The sequence below is a fragment of the Rutilus rutilus genome (genome assembly GCF_951802725.1).
Source record: "Rutilus rutilus genome assembly, chromosome: 15".
NCBI classification, from domain to species: Eukaryota; Metazoa; Chordata; class Actinopteri; order Cypriniformes; family Leuciscidae; genus Rutilus; species Rutilus rutilus.
The window spans coordinates 22,730,581-22,744,388 of NC_140220.1; the positions used below are offsets into that span (position 1 = coordinate 22,730,581).

At 38.7% G+C, this 13,808-nt stretch overlaps 1 protein-coding gene across 5 annotated transcripts in view; it reads left to right on the plus strand.

Moving 5' to 3' along the window:
• The window catches only part of ralgps2 (Ral GEF with PH domain and SH3 binding motif 2), a 138,335-nt gene that overhangs the window by 82,563 nt on the left and 41,964 nt on the right, over positions 1-13,808 (plus strand). For all 5 annotated transcript variants that reach the window (XM_084433356.1, XM_084433359.1, XM_084433357.1 and 2 more), the window contains one exon: positions 1,893-2,019. In XM_084433356.1, the coding sequence (XP_084289482.1) occupies positions 1,893-2,019 (127 nt within the window). The remainder of the gene's footprint in view (positions 1-1,892; positions 2,020-13,808) is intronic.

Below are 13,808 nucleotides of genomic sequence, written 5' to 3' on the forward strand. Positions count from 1 at the left end.
TGTCACTTATTCGATGTTTAAATGGCCTTGGCCAGTAAGAAACCACCACCTGAAACACCCTAGCAACCTCATAGAAGGCACTAAAACCATTCAGAACAGCTTACATACCACATAGTAATGCCCTGATATGCAATTCTGAACATTTTAGAAACCCCATAACAATTCCCTGGAAGCTACCAACAACATCCTAGCACTGTGGTGGTGACTTTTTGCATGTGCAAGCAGTATTTATTAGTATTTTGAGGGAAACCATGGTTACCATGGTGAACTTGTAAAAGGATCAGGCTATCCAACAGCTCTATGCATCTGTCTCTTCTTTGGAAACATTGTCTTGTCTTCAGTCACAGCCAGCATCCTCCTCCTCCTCAATCCTGTCTCTAGTGTACCATTTTCAGTCTTTTACATAACTGGAATATTCCTCTCCCCCGCTTTTTTTGTCAGATCTGTGTTTTCCATGGCTTCTCAGAGTAGCTTTCTTCAGACATGGCCAAACACACACAATCCTATGTCGTGGGCTCCAAAAGTCTCAACATACTTCTATTTGGCAATTTTTGTAAATTAATAAAATCATTTTTTGTTATATATTGGATTATCCTGCATGATTTGAGAATGATCCAAAGAACATCTTGTGCTTCAGTGGAAGAACATAAATCTTTACAAATGAATTTAGATAATGAATAGCCAAGTTTCCATCCAAGGTTTTTTTTTTTTTTTCAAGGCAACAACATCGACAATAAAAAGGTTTAGTGTGTTTACCAATGTAGCTGATGAGTTTAAATTAGATATTGAATCCCATATTTTCACTGTGGTGATTTTTGGTCTGCCTATTCAGACTAATACTTTTTAATAATAAATTAAGACATTTAGGCTATGTTCAGACTGACAGCAAAATTCCTATTTTTTTTACATATACATATTTTATGTAGATGGGGCTTTCATAGTCTGGACAGCAAAAAAAAACACACATGAAATCTGATTATTTTTTTTATTTATTTTTATTTATTTTTTCCCCCAATGGAATTCAAATTACATTTCAATTTACATTATACAATTCCAATCAGATTTTTACAGATGCGTCTCAGTCTGGATGCTCAAAACGGATTTCAAATGGTCTTTTCCTTCACTCTTAATGCGTCACACAGTGATAACGTCAAAACCGGTGACAAATATGGCGAAAGTATTCACACGGTACGTCCAAAGATTTCAGCTGTGACTACAGTACGGAACATCACAATATACACCAATCTCTCTGGGTTTTAAAGTATTATTATTAAATATATATATATATTTTTCATACGGAGAGTTCTGCACTGCGACTAGACAGGACGCATATTTGGAGAGCGAGATGATGCTCCTTAATTTTTCCTGCCTCTGTTTTGAAAGCCTCAGTCCCTTTACAAACCTCTTGAAGAGTGGTTTTGCTATTTTTCTGGGGACATTTGCAGAAATTTCATCCTCACACGGACTTTTGTTTTTGCTAAGATCATTACGAAACACTAAACATTAGTTTTCAAAATGTTTTCCTCTTTTGTTTTGGTTAGGTGGAGATATTTTACGCCTTTCCCGACATTTACGATTGCTCTGCCAAGTGGTTGATGAATGGATAACAAACAAACGTCACACTAACTGTGAATGATTATGATACAGAAGATAAGCACAGATACTAAAAACCGGCTCTCTTGAGATTTGTTGTTAGAGACCGAATTGTTTGAGTTAATTTAGATGATTTACTAAAGGTTTGTGTGTCTAGAAACACATGCAGACTTGATAAAACACACAAACCCAGATTATTCCTTATGCTGTTCAAGCTAAAAAGGCAGTTATAGACCTGTAAATGAACTTGTTTATTGTTTTTGTCACAAGTGTGCTTTCTCTTGCTCTCTTTCCCACAGCTTTTAAGTCGGAAGGACAAGGCCACGTTTGAGAGGCTGGAATATCTGATGTCTAAAGAAGACAACTATAAACGCTTGAGAGATTTCATCAGCAGCCAGAGCATGACATCCTGCATCCCGTATCTGGGTATTTTTTCTTTGATCTCTCTTTTGAACACACATAAACATAGCCTTGTGGGGAGGATCTTTTCCAATCCGTCGTTCATAATAATATAATGCAATTATAAATACAACATCTTCACACACACATTTTAATTAGTTTTTAAAGGAACACTCCACCGTTTTTTCATATTAAACTATGCTATTCCCTTAACTAAGACGAGTTGATACATACCTCTCTCGTCTCAGTGCGTGCACTCAATCACTCTGGCGCGCGGCGACACTTTGATAGCACTTAGCTTAGCCCAGTTCATTCATTAGGATCCAAACAGAGATGAAACTAGAAGCGACCAAACACCTCCACGTTTTCCCTATTTAAATACGGTTACACGACCAAGTATGGTGACACAAAATAAAACGTGGCGCTTTTCTAAGCGGGTAAAAAGGATAACTATAATGTATGGCGGAATAGCACTTGGGAGCACTTCCACTCGGTGCAGTAATATCATCACTCCTGAAAAATCCTCTCCCCCTCTCCCTCTCACTTCTGTCATTAGAACCAACGTGACTTTTTACTGCGCCGAGTCGAAGTGCTCCCAAGTGCTATTCCGCCATACATTATAGTTATACAGTTAAACGGTGGAGTGTTCCTTTAATTCAATTATCCCATTTTAAACCATTTTTTCTTGTTTAGATATTCGCAAACCTTTGCACATTTGTGTTCTTGAATTCAAGCACTTTTCACTGGATCTCACAGCTCTGTTTTGTGGTCGCGTGACCGAGACTGATCCATCAGTGAGTAAACACATCTGCTCTGCCTCTGCAAGCTCGCGCTGCACTGTTTAGACTTTGAGCCGAGCGGATAAATAGTCCACGCGGTGCCTTTCAATTGAGTTTTGTTTCGCTTTTGCCGCATTAACATTATCGAACATTTTTAGAACTCTTGATATCGTTTTATCGAGGAAAATTTTATTGCGATAATTATTGTTATCGTTTTATCGCCCAGCCCTAATAATGACCAACATAATCTACCAAGAGCAGCGCAAATTAGCGTTTGGTTTAAGACATGTTTTTTTTTTGGGTGGTAAATAATGCACAATAATGCACAAATACCAGTAAATTGACTAGTGAAAACCTGCAAACCTTAGTAAATCACCTTGCGTGATTCATTTAAATACTCTCCACCCATACATTTTGTGTCTGAAAGGGAAACTCCTACAAATGCATATGTAATAAGGTCAGCCGCAAAAATAAACCCGTTTACAGCTTTTCAGCCCTAATTTTTCTCTGCGTGTAGTAAATCCTGACTGCAGTATTTTAACGCCAAAAGAGGGTTTGCGCTGGTGCAAGCTGTTAGTAAATCTGGGCCCAGGTCTTTAATCACAATATTCAAGGTACGCAGGAGAACACAGGAAAGCTATAAACCTCAATTAAGTAAAACTAAGATGACACAGAACAAAGGAAACTAAGGGTAAAAATACACAGATATAACTAGGTAACTAAATGAACAACAGATGAAAGTAATCAAATCAGAAACCATAGAAACTAATGAAAGTCATCATTGATAAAAAAAAAGTAATATTGTAAAATATTACAATTAAAAATGCTTTCTATTTGACTGTTTTAACATTTAATTTATCCATGTGATGCAAAGCTGAATATCAGTCTCATTACTCTAGTCTTCAGTGTCACATGATCCTTCAGAAATCATTCTAATATGATGATTTGATACCATGTCTTATCAATGTTTAAATGTAAAAAAAGTTATATAGTGTGCTGCCTTTGTAGTATAAAGATGCTTTAGTTAAATTTCCTCCCTACAAGGTTATCAAAACATGTTCAATCATGCACTCCATTACATACAGTGCCATACTTATAATACTCTTATATAAGACTGGCATCATTATTAGCAGTTATGCCCTGTATCTACTGTACGTGTTGGAGTTACATCATCATCTGAACACCGTCCCAGTCCTGCTTTATTCAGGGCGTTTAGAGCTCAGATGGGCAATGGGAGACGCTGCTGAGCCATTAACTACACATGCATCGGTTAAAGCTAAAACCTTCTTCCTTTTTTTCAGTGTTTTTCTTTTACTTGTCTTCTTTCTTTTTTAAACTGGCAGCACAAACTGTGTCTTGAGCGAATTGGAAAACATTTATTTTGAGTGACCTGAAAAATGTGCGTGTTTGGACTCCTTACTTTCACCAAATTCTTCTTAGACGAGGCTGATTTTTTGTATCTTTTTGGCACAGTTCTCATAGATATGCTTGATTATGAAACCGTATAAGTGAGGAATTAATAAATCAGAGCTGGTGTGCAGTCATAGTGTGAGAGATATTTACAAACTCTGTCCTTCGCTCTGCCTCTCTCCAATGTGTTCTCTCCATATATGTATAGGTCAGAGGTCTTCAAACCTGCTCTTGGGGACCTGCATTGCTCTGTCCTGCAGAATTCACCTCCAACCAATATCAAACACTCCTGAACCAGCTAATCAAGCTCTTCAGGATCGCTTGAAAATTAGGTTGGATATAAACTTTGCAAGGCAATGGGTCTCCAGGAGCGTGGTTGAAGACCTCTGGCCTAGGTGACTTTGTAACTGACATCTAATGATGCACAATATATCTGAACCATAATAGTTATCGACTGATATCTACATTTCATAGTCTACGTTATAATGTTGTTATGCCTTAAGTTCAAAATTCATTGATCATTTACTCAAACACAACACAAAAAAATCACAGAAGACCCTTCCAACCCTTCCGTTGTTTTGTCATTGTGACCCATAGACGATTTTATTTTACCTGAAAATGCTAGTTAGGGCCCTATCTTACACTCGCAATTGCACACTTAGCACGACGCAATTGTTTTTTGCTGGTTTCAGTCTGACGCAATTATTATTTTCACGTCCTGCGCCACGTTGTTTAAGTAGCAAATGCATTTGCGCCCATTTGTGCGCCCATGGGCGTGCTGGTCTAAAACGAGGTGTGTTCTGGCGCATTGCTGGCACGTTGCTATTTTGAGGCAACTGAATTTTTTTTGGTTATTTAATGAGCGTGTTAGTAGTGTGCGCCTATAGGCGGGTCCACACCGCGCGTACACTCTGCTTATTAAACGCACAGGGACGCACCACAGCACAGAAACATGCCAAATATTTTAAATAAAAGGATTACAATGTAAAAGATTATTATTGTGTACATAAAGATATGGTGGGATCCGGCTTGTCACATAGATGGTCTGCTTGCGCACTTTTACCTCACACACGAGCAGTTATTTTACGCTCTGGAGACGTGTTCGGTCTTTCCACTATCAAATTCTGTCATGTAAATAGCAAACCTGCCATGGCGCGAGCGCAACTGGCATTTAAAGGGAATGGGAGATGACACTCTGATTGGTTTAACGCACGTAAATCCGAAAACACACCCATTACTCATTATGAGAATAGTGACAACCCTTTTAGACCATGCACCTGGCACGCTGAACATTTTTCCCGTCGTTAAACTGTATCCCTTAAAACTCATCTCTGATCACCAAAATGACAAATGTAAAAGTTTTTTTCCTTGGAAAAAAAATTATTCATGCCTTAAAATAGCTTGAATGTAACTCTGCACCCTTGCCTCATTTAGTATACATGGTTCTATGAATATGCAAATTAGCCCCCACCTCCACTCACTCACACCAGCTCAGAGATCCACTCGTTGATGATCACACGTTGACCTGATTGGTTACAAGGTAGTTTGTGACGTCAGAAACTCCAGCGATTTGGTTCACTGCAGTTTTAAAGAGAAAATACTCAGCAATGGTGTTGACTTATGAATTTGCACATGGGTTGTCTTAAAGCATATTAAAAAACACTATATAGACATATAAACAACATCAAAAGCTTGATTTTCACCACAGGGGGACTTGTCTGCATTCAATGAATGTCAATAGGGTCCAGTGTTGTTTTGGACACCATTGAATGGTCAAAACAAAACAAATCAGACTAAATCAGACAAAATATCTTATAAGTTCTGCAGAAGAAGGAAAGTCATACAGGTTTGGAATGACATGAGGAGTAAATGATGATAATTTTTGTTTTTGGGTGAATTATCCCATAACTGAACTTTAAATGAACAGAACCAAGACTGACTGTGTGCTTACATATGTGTGCCCTGATGTGTTTAGTACGGGGCTGGAGGACTCCCAAGCTCTTTGGAACGCAGAGAGGAAAATGCTGCTCTCTTGTACAACTTGAGGTCTAAACTGCAATAAAGTACTGCCAGTCACTTTCCTCAAAGAAAAGATGGAGGAATTTAAGGCAGAGAACTGGAGGATCTCTTGTGTTCTTCAGACTTGGTCGTACTACTCAAACTGTTCATTTTGACCCGCTGGATGTTCTTTCACCCATGTCCCCCTACCAACAGAACAGTGGAAGTGCGCTAAAAACACAAAGAAGATACATATTTATATAAACAAGAGCTGCCCTCTAATAGTCGACCAAACGTTAGTTGATGAGAAGAGACTTAGTTGACCAAATTTGTATTAGTCGGTTAGTCTCAGAAAAAGTCACGCACTCTGTAACGGACAGATCGTAACATGGCTGATCCATGTGGTAATTACTGTATGTTAGGCAGGAAATCCAGTCGATCAATCATCAACCTAACTATGGCTTATCATTTGAAGCATGCAAGTAGTAGCCTAACGTTTTTTGCTTTGCATGGCCTGTTGGTCTAATGTTAACCTGGATAAATGTGTGCTATTATTGGTGCATATCCAAGTGTTCGTGTGGACTAACCCGGAGGTGCCGGCAAGATCACTTGAATTTCTTCCTTCTAACAGCGGAAAGAACTTGAAAAACTCTGTGATTTTTACATTTACATTTACATTTATTCATTTAGCTGACGCTTTTATCCAAAGCGACTTACAATTGCTATATATGTCAGAGGTCGCACGCCTCTGGAGCAACTAGGGGTTAAGTGTCTTGCTCAGGGACACATTGGTGTCTCACAGTGGATTCGAACCTGGGTCTCTCACACCAAAGGCATGTGTCTTATCCATTGCGCCACACCACCCCACGGCATTTTTGGTCATGCAGATAAGAGTACAACTTTCGAATCTGTAAATGGTTATGGTGCTCCGATCAGGAATTTTGGAGTCGATCACAGGGAGCAGTATGTGCCGATACGATCACCGATATCGATCTAATTGAAGCCTACATTTAATCATGTAGAATTATTTATATGCTCCAATCACAATTTTTACAGACATTCATTCAGGGCCTTAATTTCATTTTTGAAAATGGGGGGAATGCCTAGAAAAAACTTAAGTCTAGGGCAGCTCTAATGTAAATGCCATACATTTACATCTAGTTACATGCATATGCCATCTAGTTATAATTTATAATACTTGTCAAATTGTAACGATTAAGGCCCTTTCACACTGGACGCGATTTTGACGCACGAATAATTCGCGCGATGGTTTTATTTTTCGATCAGCTGTTTGTGTAATGAGTGCTTCCACACCGAACGCGAATGTGCTGCGGCGGAAAAACGACTTTTATTTTATTCGCTTCGATGTCGATTTTTTTTTTACTTTTGCGGCGACAGAATAGGCTTCAGCCAATCATATACTACAAGGATAACGATTTGAAAGACAATGTGTGGCGTAGCATTGCCAACCAACACGGTTATCACGGCTGTGAGTGTGTTGTGTGATAGTTTTAGTCGTTGTATAGTCCTGTGCTGTGTAGGCTAGCAGGCTAAACTACATTTGGGATAGAAAGCTAACACTATTACGTCAAAGATAGAGACAGAGACCGTGTTTACTTTGAACATGTAACAAAATGTAGTGAGACTATGCTGCTTTTAGTATACTATACATTCTTTGTGTGATATCTAGAGTTTCTAGTCGAATGATTTTAACTTGTTACACACACACATACACTCACTCGCGCACACACACACACACACTCGCGCACACACACACACTCGCTCACTTCGTGTGTTACATGTAATGTGTAGTGACATTACAAAACGCACTGTGTGAAGACGCAAAAAACTGCACATAAGCATACTCCCCTTCAGACTCTGTTCTTTAAGATTGGTTGCACCCAAAACCTTCTTTTCTGTCTTTTAAAGAAAATGAAACGCTCGTCTTCACTGGACGATGATGATGAAGTGTCTATGTTTTCTCAGCTGTCGGCGCAAAAGTTTTGGAATGTTTTAAGCTCTCTGAACGTCACAGACGTCGCAAATTCGCGTCGCGGCTGATGTGAATGGTTTTGACGCGAACTATTCGCACACGAACTATTCGCATTTTCGTTTCGCTTTTTCGTTACGCATCCGGTGTGAAAGGGCCTTTAGCCTATGCTTAGTTTTCCACTGTTTCACGATTATGTTCAGTTTCATTTTCACTCTGTTTGATTCGTTCCTGTTTACCTGATTTCCTAGTTAGTTTCCTCGTTTATTAAAGGGACACTTCACCCATTTGCATTAAGCTTTGTATTGTTAGAAACCCAGTCATATATTATAATAAATGTGGATTTTTCATCCATTTTTCCCTGAGATGGGAGAAATAAGGATTTAAGTGTTTTACTTCCTGCTTATTATGACGTAAAAATCATCATTTTGCGTCATAATAAGCAGGAAGTCACATTTCATTGAAAAGTGTAGAGACTACAGACACTCGTTCCTCATCTTTCCCAGGGGGCGGGAACCGCTCACGCTACAGGCCTATTACAGATCAGTGGGTGGGACTTGACTTTCTGAAACTAAAAGCAATATCCTCCATCTTGTTTGGAAGCTAAGCTAACAGGCGCTGTGGAGACAGATGTAAAGTTATGACAATAGCGGAGGAGAGCACTCAATATGATATAGAGGAAGAGGATTTCGGAAGTCTGATGCTTGAATCAGGTGTTTGTGGCTACCTTTACAAGCCGCATTATAGCGAAGAGCAGCCGAGGCAGAAGACCTGCCTGCCGCGGACGAGGAGCCCGGACTGGCTCGGGTTAGGGCGGACTGGTGGCGCCGGTGATCTCACTATGCAACTACGAACCGCTACGAACACAGAGATAGAGTCCGACTGTGGCAAAGAATTTCAACAATGACAACTTCTCCTGGATGAAATCTCTGAATCAGACGAGGACACGGACGTTTGTGTTGTGAACTATCCTAGTTTCGCACCGCATCTGACTGAACATCCAGGTAACGTTACAATGCAATAATTCACCACTTCGAAAGAAATACAAATGAAGAGTAATTCACTAATGAGTTCGCCAACTAACTAGACATTTTGTGTGAAATTAATTTCAAGCTCTGGTGGTAGCTAGCCTTGTAGACGGAAGAGTTATTTCTCTTAGGCAGATATGCGCTTTCTGGATTAGTGGGAGTGGCTTGCGCAGCTGTGCAATGTGGTGCATTGTGGGAGTTGGTGTCTTTCATACAAATGCGTCCTGAAGTTACTTTCTTTCTTTCCTCGGCCAAGAAGGCACCAAATTCAAAATTAATTTTACATTTCGACTACATATATGACCCACTTTCAATAAAGATCAATGTTCCCATGGGTGAAGTGCTCCTTTAATTAGCTCTACAGCTGTTTGTTGTACGATTATTAACAGCAGCCATGCGTGACACATATATGTTTATTTAATAATTCATCACATTAATGTGTTGGTTATAAAGATTCAATAGTATTCTTGAATTGTGAGTATCTGGCGATGGCCATCATTTTGAGTAGGATATGAAGCTGGAGCCAGAGCTGGATGTGTCACAGGATCTAGTGAAGGTGCCTGGATTGATGTTGTACAGTTCCAGCAAATTATGCAAATTCATGGTAGTCTTCATCTGCATCTGCCACAACCTAGCACTCAGAACTGGCTTGCAAGATGTGTTGTCCCATGCAAATGATGTGCCTAATCTTCAGAATTCCTTTAGTGAGTGTGGTGCTAAAGCTACACAGACTATGTATATAAGCGACCCTAACTCATTGTCGGTGAATTCTCCCTTTGGTCTTTTCACTTCTGCTATGGCAATCAGAGTCAGTGATTTGTGGTGTGTTATGAAAGCGCTCAGGTGAGGGGTGGGCTCTGAACACATCCAGACAGATTCATCACAGTCTGAATGTGAGAAACTGGCTGGAAGGCTTTTGAGAGGAAGATGAGGTAAAGGATCGGGTCAGTGTCCAAATGGTCTGTGTGTTTTGTTATAACTGGATTTTCCTACTGAAAACACAGGATCAGGTTGAAGCTTCCAGCTGGATGCACATAGGGTGTGTGTGTGTGTGTGTGTGTGTGTGTGTGTGTGTGTGTGTGTGTGTGTGTGTGTGTGTGTGTGTGTGTGTGTGTGTGTGTGTGTGTGTGTGTGTGTGTGTGTGTGTGTGTGTGTGTGTGTGTGTTTGTTTGCGTGTGGACTGAGTCTGTGAGCCTTGGGAATATTCACTGATCTTAACCATTGTCTGGTGTGTGTGTGTGTGTGTGTGTTTTGAGGATGAATATGTCCCCCCAATTCTGATACAGCTTCCTATTGGCAACATCTGGCATGATCTTCAAATGAAGGCAATTGGTTTTCGATTAGTTTTTTAGTATTCATAATTTGAATATATTAAGTGCAAGAGACATCTGTGGTCCTCATTTAAGTAAACGTGTGTGTGTGTGTGTGTGTGTGTTATATGACCTTCCTGGTTAATCGGTTGTAATATCTTTCCAGTTGAGCTGACAGGTGCTCAGTTTTCCCACTGGCCACCAGACAACCACAGCACACACACACATTGAGTTTTCATGTTTTATGGGGATTTTCCATAGACATAATGATTTTTATACTGTACAAACTGTATATTCTATCCCTTTACACTAACCCATCCCCTAAACCTACACATCACAGAAAACTTTTAGCATTTTTACATTTTCAAGAAAACATCACTTAGTATGATTTATAAGATGTTTTTTCAGATATTGCCATCTTTGTCGGGCAATTTTGTCCCAATAATATAGGGTTTACCAGGCCACACACACACACATACACAAAATGGCAGCACCCCCCTGCAGAGACACTGTCTGGAACTCCCATCAACCCACACACACAGACACACAAAGTTTACATGGGGTCAGATGATAGGGTATTTTAATAAACGGAACAATGAAACTTGCATTAAATTTGCAATTTAACAACTATTTATAATTGCTATAATAATATCCTTTCATTATAATCTTACCCAAAATGCAGTTCTGTAAAAATGCTGTCGTAAGATCAATATAAGTCGCAATATAAGTTTAGACCATGAAAAACATAATATAATAGAAATAATCACATCAATACAATATAATTTGATCAGTGATATTTTACTGTTCTTTATATACTGTACTATTATGTTTTTTATTAATATTTTGAATTAGCATTATTTATATTTCTTCAGGTTTCATTTTAATTTAATTTTTTTTGTGTGTTTTTGTCATTTTTGTTGGTGTTTAATTTTAAGTATTACCTTTTAGGTTTTATTTATTTATTTATTTATTTATTTATTTCAGTTTTAGTCTGTATTTATTTCCAGTTAGTAATTTTAGTGCTTCAACTTAAACTTATTTCAGTTGACGCCATTTCTAATTTTCATTTAGTTTAATCTGTAGGTTTTATTTCAGCTTCATTAAAACAAGTGTTTTTATAGTATTAGTTAGTAATAACCCTGATTTGGATCAAACCGAATCATGATTTCAGATTAATGTACTAAAGAAAGAATGACTTCTGGGACATGTGAAATCGCCCTGCATGACATTTCTGAAGCTAACCGCACGCGACACGCCAAAACTTACATTTACCTCTTTTTTTTTTTCTTTTTTTTTTCATTTACCACAAATCATCACGGTTGATGATTTTAGTGACCGTCAGCCTCTGTATTAGAAAAACTTTTATGAAAAAAAAAAAAAAAAAACATTCTGATGGAGACTGCACTTGTTGTCTAAGTGTGAGTATTTACTCTCATGTGCCACGTGCAGGATAGTGTGAAAGCCTGTGATTGGTGTCCCGTGGGGAGATGCATGCTGGGAAACAGACAGAAGAGTGCAGGCCGCTCGCAGAGCTTCATCTGCCAGTGTTTCTCTCTCCTCTCTAAGTGTGTGTGTCCGTGTTCTCCCGATAGAATTTGATGCTTGGCTGTGAGTGATCCAGGACGGTTTGAAAGATAGTCCCGCTGGGGAAACCGGGAACAGGGAGGCATAACTTTTATGAAATACACTTTTGTGGAGCTGTAACCTAAGCACTTTATATGGAAGGAATGTCTTGCTCTTTTGTCTCCATCTCTCTCTCCCTCCCTCTGGATCCCCCTTTCTCTCTCTCTCTCTCTCTCGTCTCGGTCTCGGTCTCTCTCGCCTCCATTCGTGACTGGACGGCTGAAATGTGTTTTTCATTGTCTCTATGTGCTGTAGTCCTCCCATTTTCACATGTCTGCATACTTTTGACATTAAATCTCTGTTTCTTTCGGCCTCAAACACTCTCGCACACACACTCCTGCTCATACTGCAGAAAAGTTAATGGTGTAATTGAAAAGCCAGCTGTGACTCCATATATACTGTATGAAAAAATATTCACTCAGACTTTTGGGCACTGTTTTATTCAGTGTCGCAGCGTTAAGGGTGGATTCAGAGATAATTTAAACAAAAATGTGTTTCATTTAATTCATACCAAAATTACATTCAGGCATAAGTGTGTCTGTCCCCCTGTCGATGGAGTAAATCAGTTTGTGTGTTTTTATAAGGGAAGACTAGCATAAATAAAATAAAACATTTCACACCATTAAGTGGTGTAACCAAATAATGAAGGTAGAGGGACCAAATGAAAAACTCAACATGAAATAAAAATTGACCACATTTACTTGCATAACTATCATTACGTTTACAGAATTGCAATTTGAATTTTAAGAAGTACAATTAAAATGATTTGAAATTCACAGAAATCCATATGTTAGAACTACAAGTGTAGCTAGAAAATGAAGATTCATCAAAACTTTGAATGATGGCTTGAATAAGCCTTGTCTGAAAGTTATACAAGTCTAAAGGCTTTTTTAAGGGTTTTATACTTTATTTAATAAATTAACTTTTGATCGATAAATTCCACTTCCTGTGAAGCATGACCAATTCACTTAAAATTTCAACTCATTAACTGAAAGGAAGCCAATTCTAGAGTTCTGAATGCTTGCTCATAATACTCTGAAACGACTTTATCTCTCACTTAGGCCACAAAAACGGTTGGATAATTTCAACCAACTGTTTTAACAAACTCACATTTGGTTTGGCTTTAACGTCCACTTTTCACAGTCCAATCGACTCCCACTAAAATAAATCAAGTCGTTCCCTGTTTTTGTCTTGTTGAATATCTTGTTTTGCTTGAAAATATATTATATTGTGGACAAAATAACATTGAATTTAAGATTTAGACATTGAAAAATGCATATTGATCGACCTCTAAGCTGGAAGTTGGGGGTCGTGTCCCTTTCAATTTACATGGTGGTTACAACCATTCTCTCTCTTTTGGTAAAAGTATACAGATGTTTGTCAAAAGCACAATGGTACATCATAGTCGGGGTTACATAGATGATTGGAGGATTATAACTGTAATAAATACAGATCACTGATATATAAATAACAAATGAATACTGCGGATTGGAGGTGAGTCCTTAAATTAACTCTTACAAAAACAAACAACTATAAAACATGAAGTATATTTACAGACCAACATTACCCCCGAATGCAGACGGGGTCTGGCGAACAGTTGAGCCCAGTGCTAGTCCTGTTACAGACAAGCCTCCAAAGCAAGAGGCCAAAGATCTTTGAAAACCTGCGATTGAGGCTT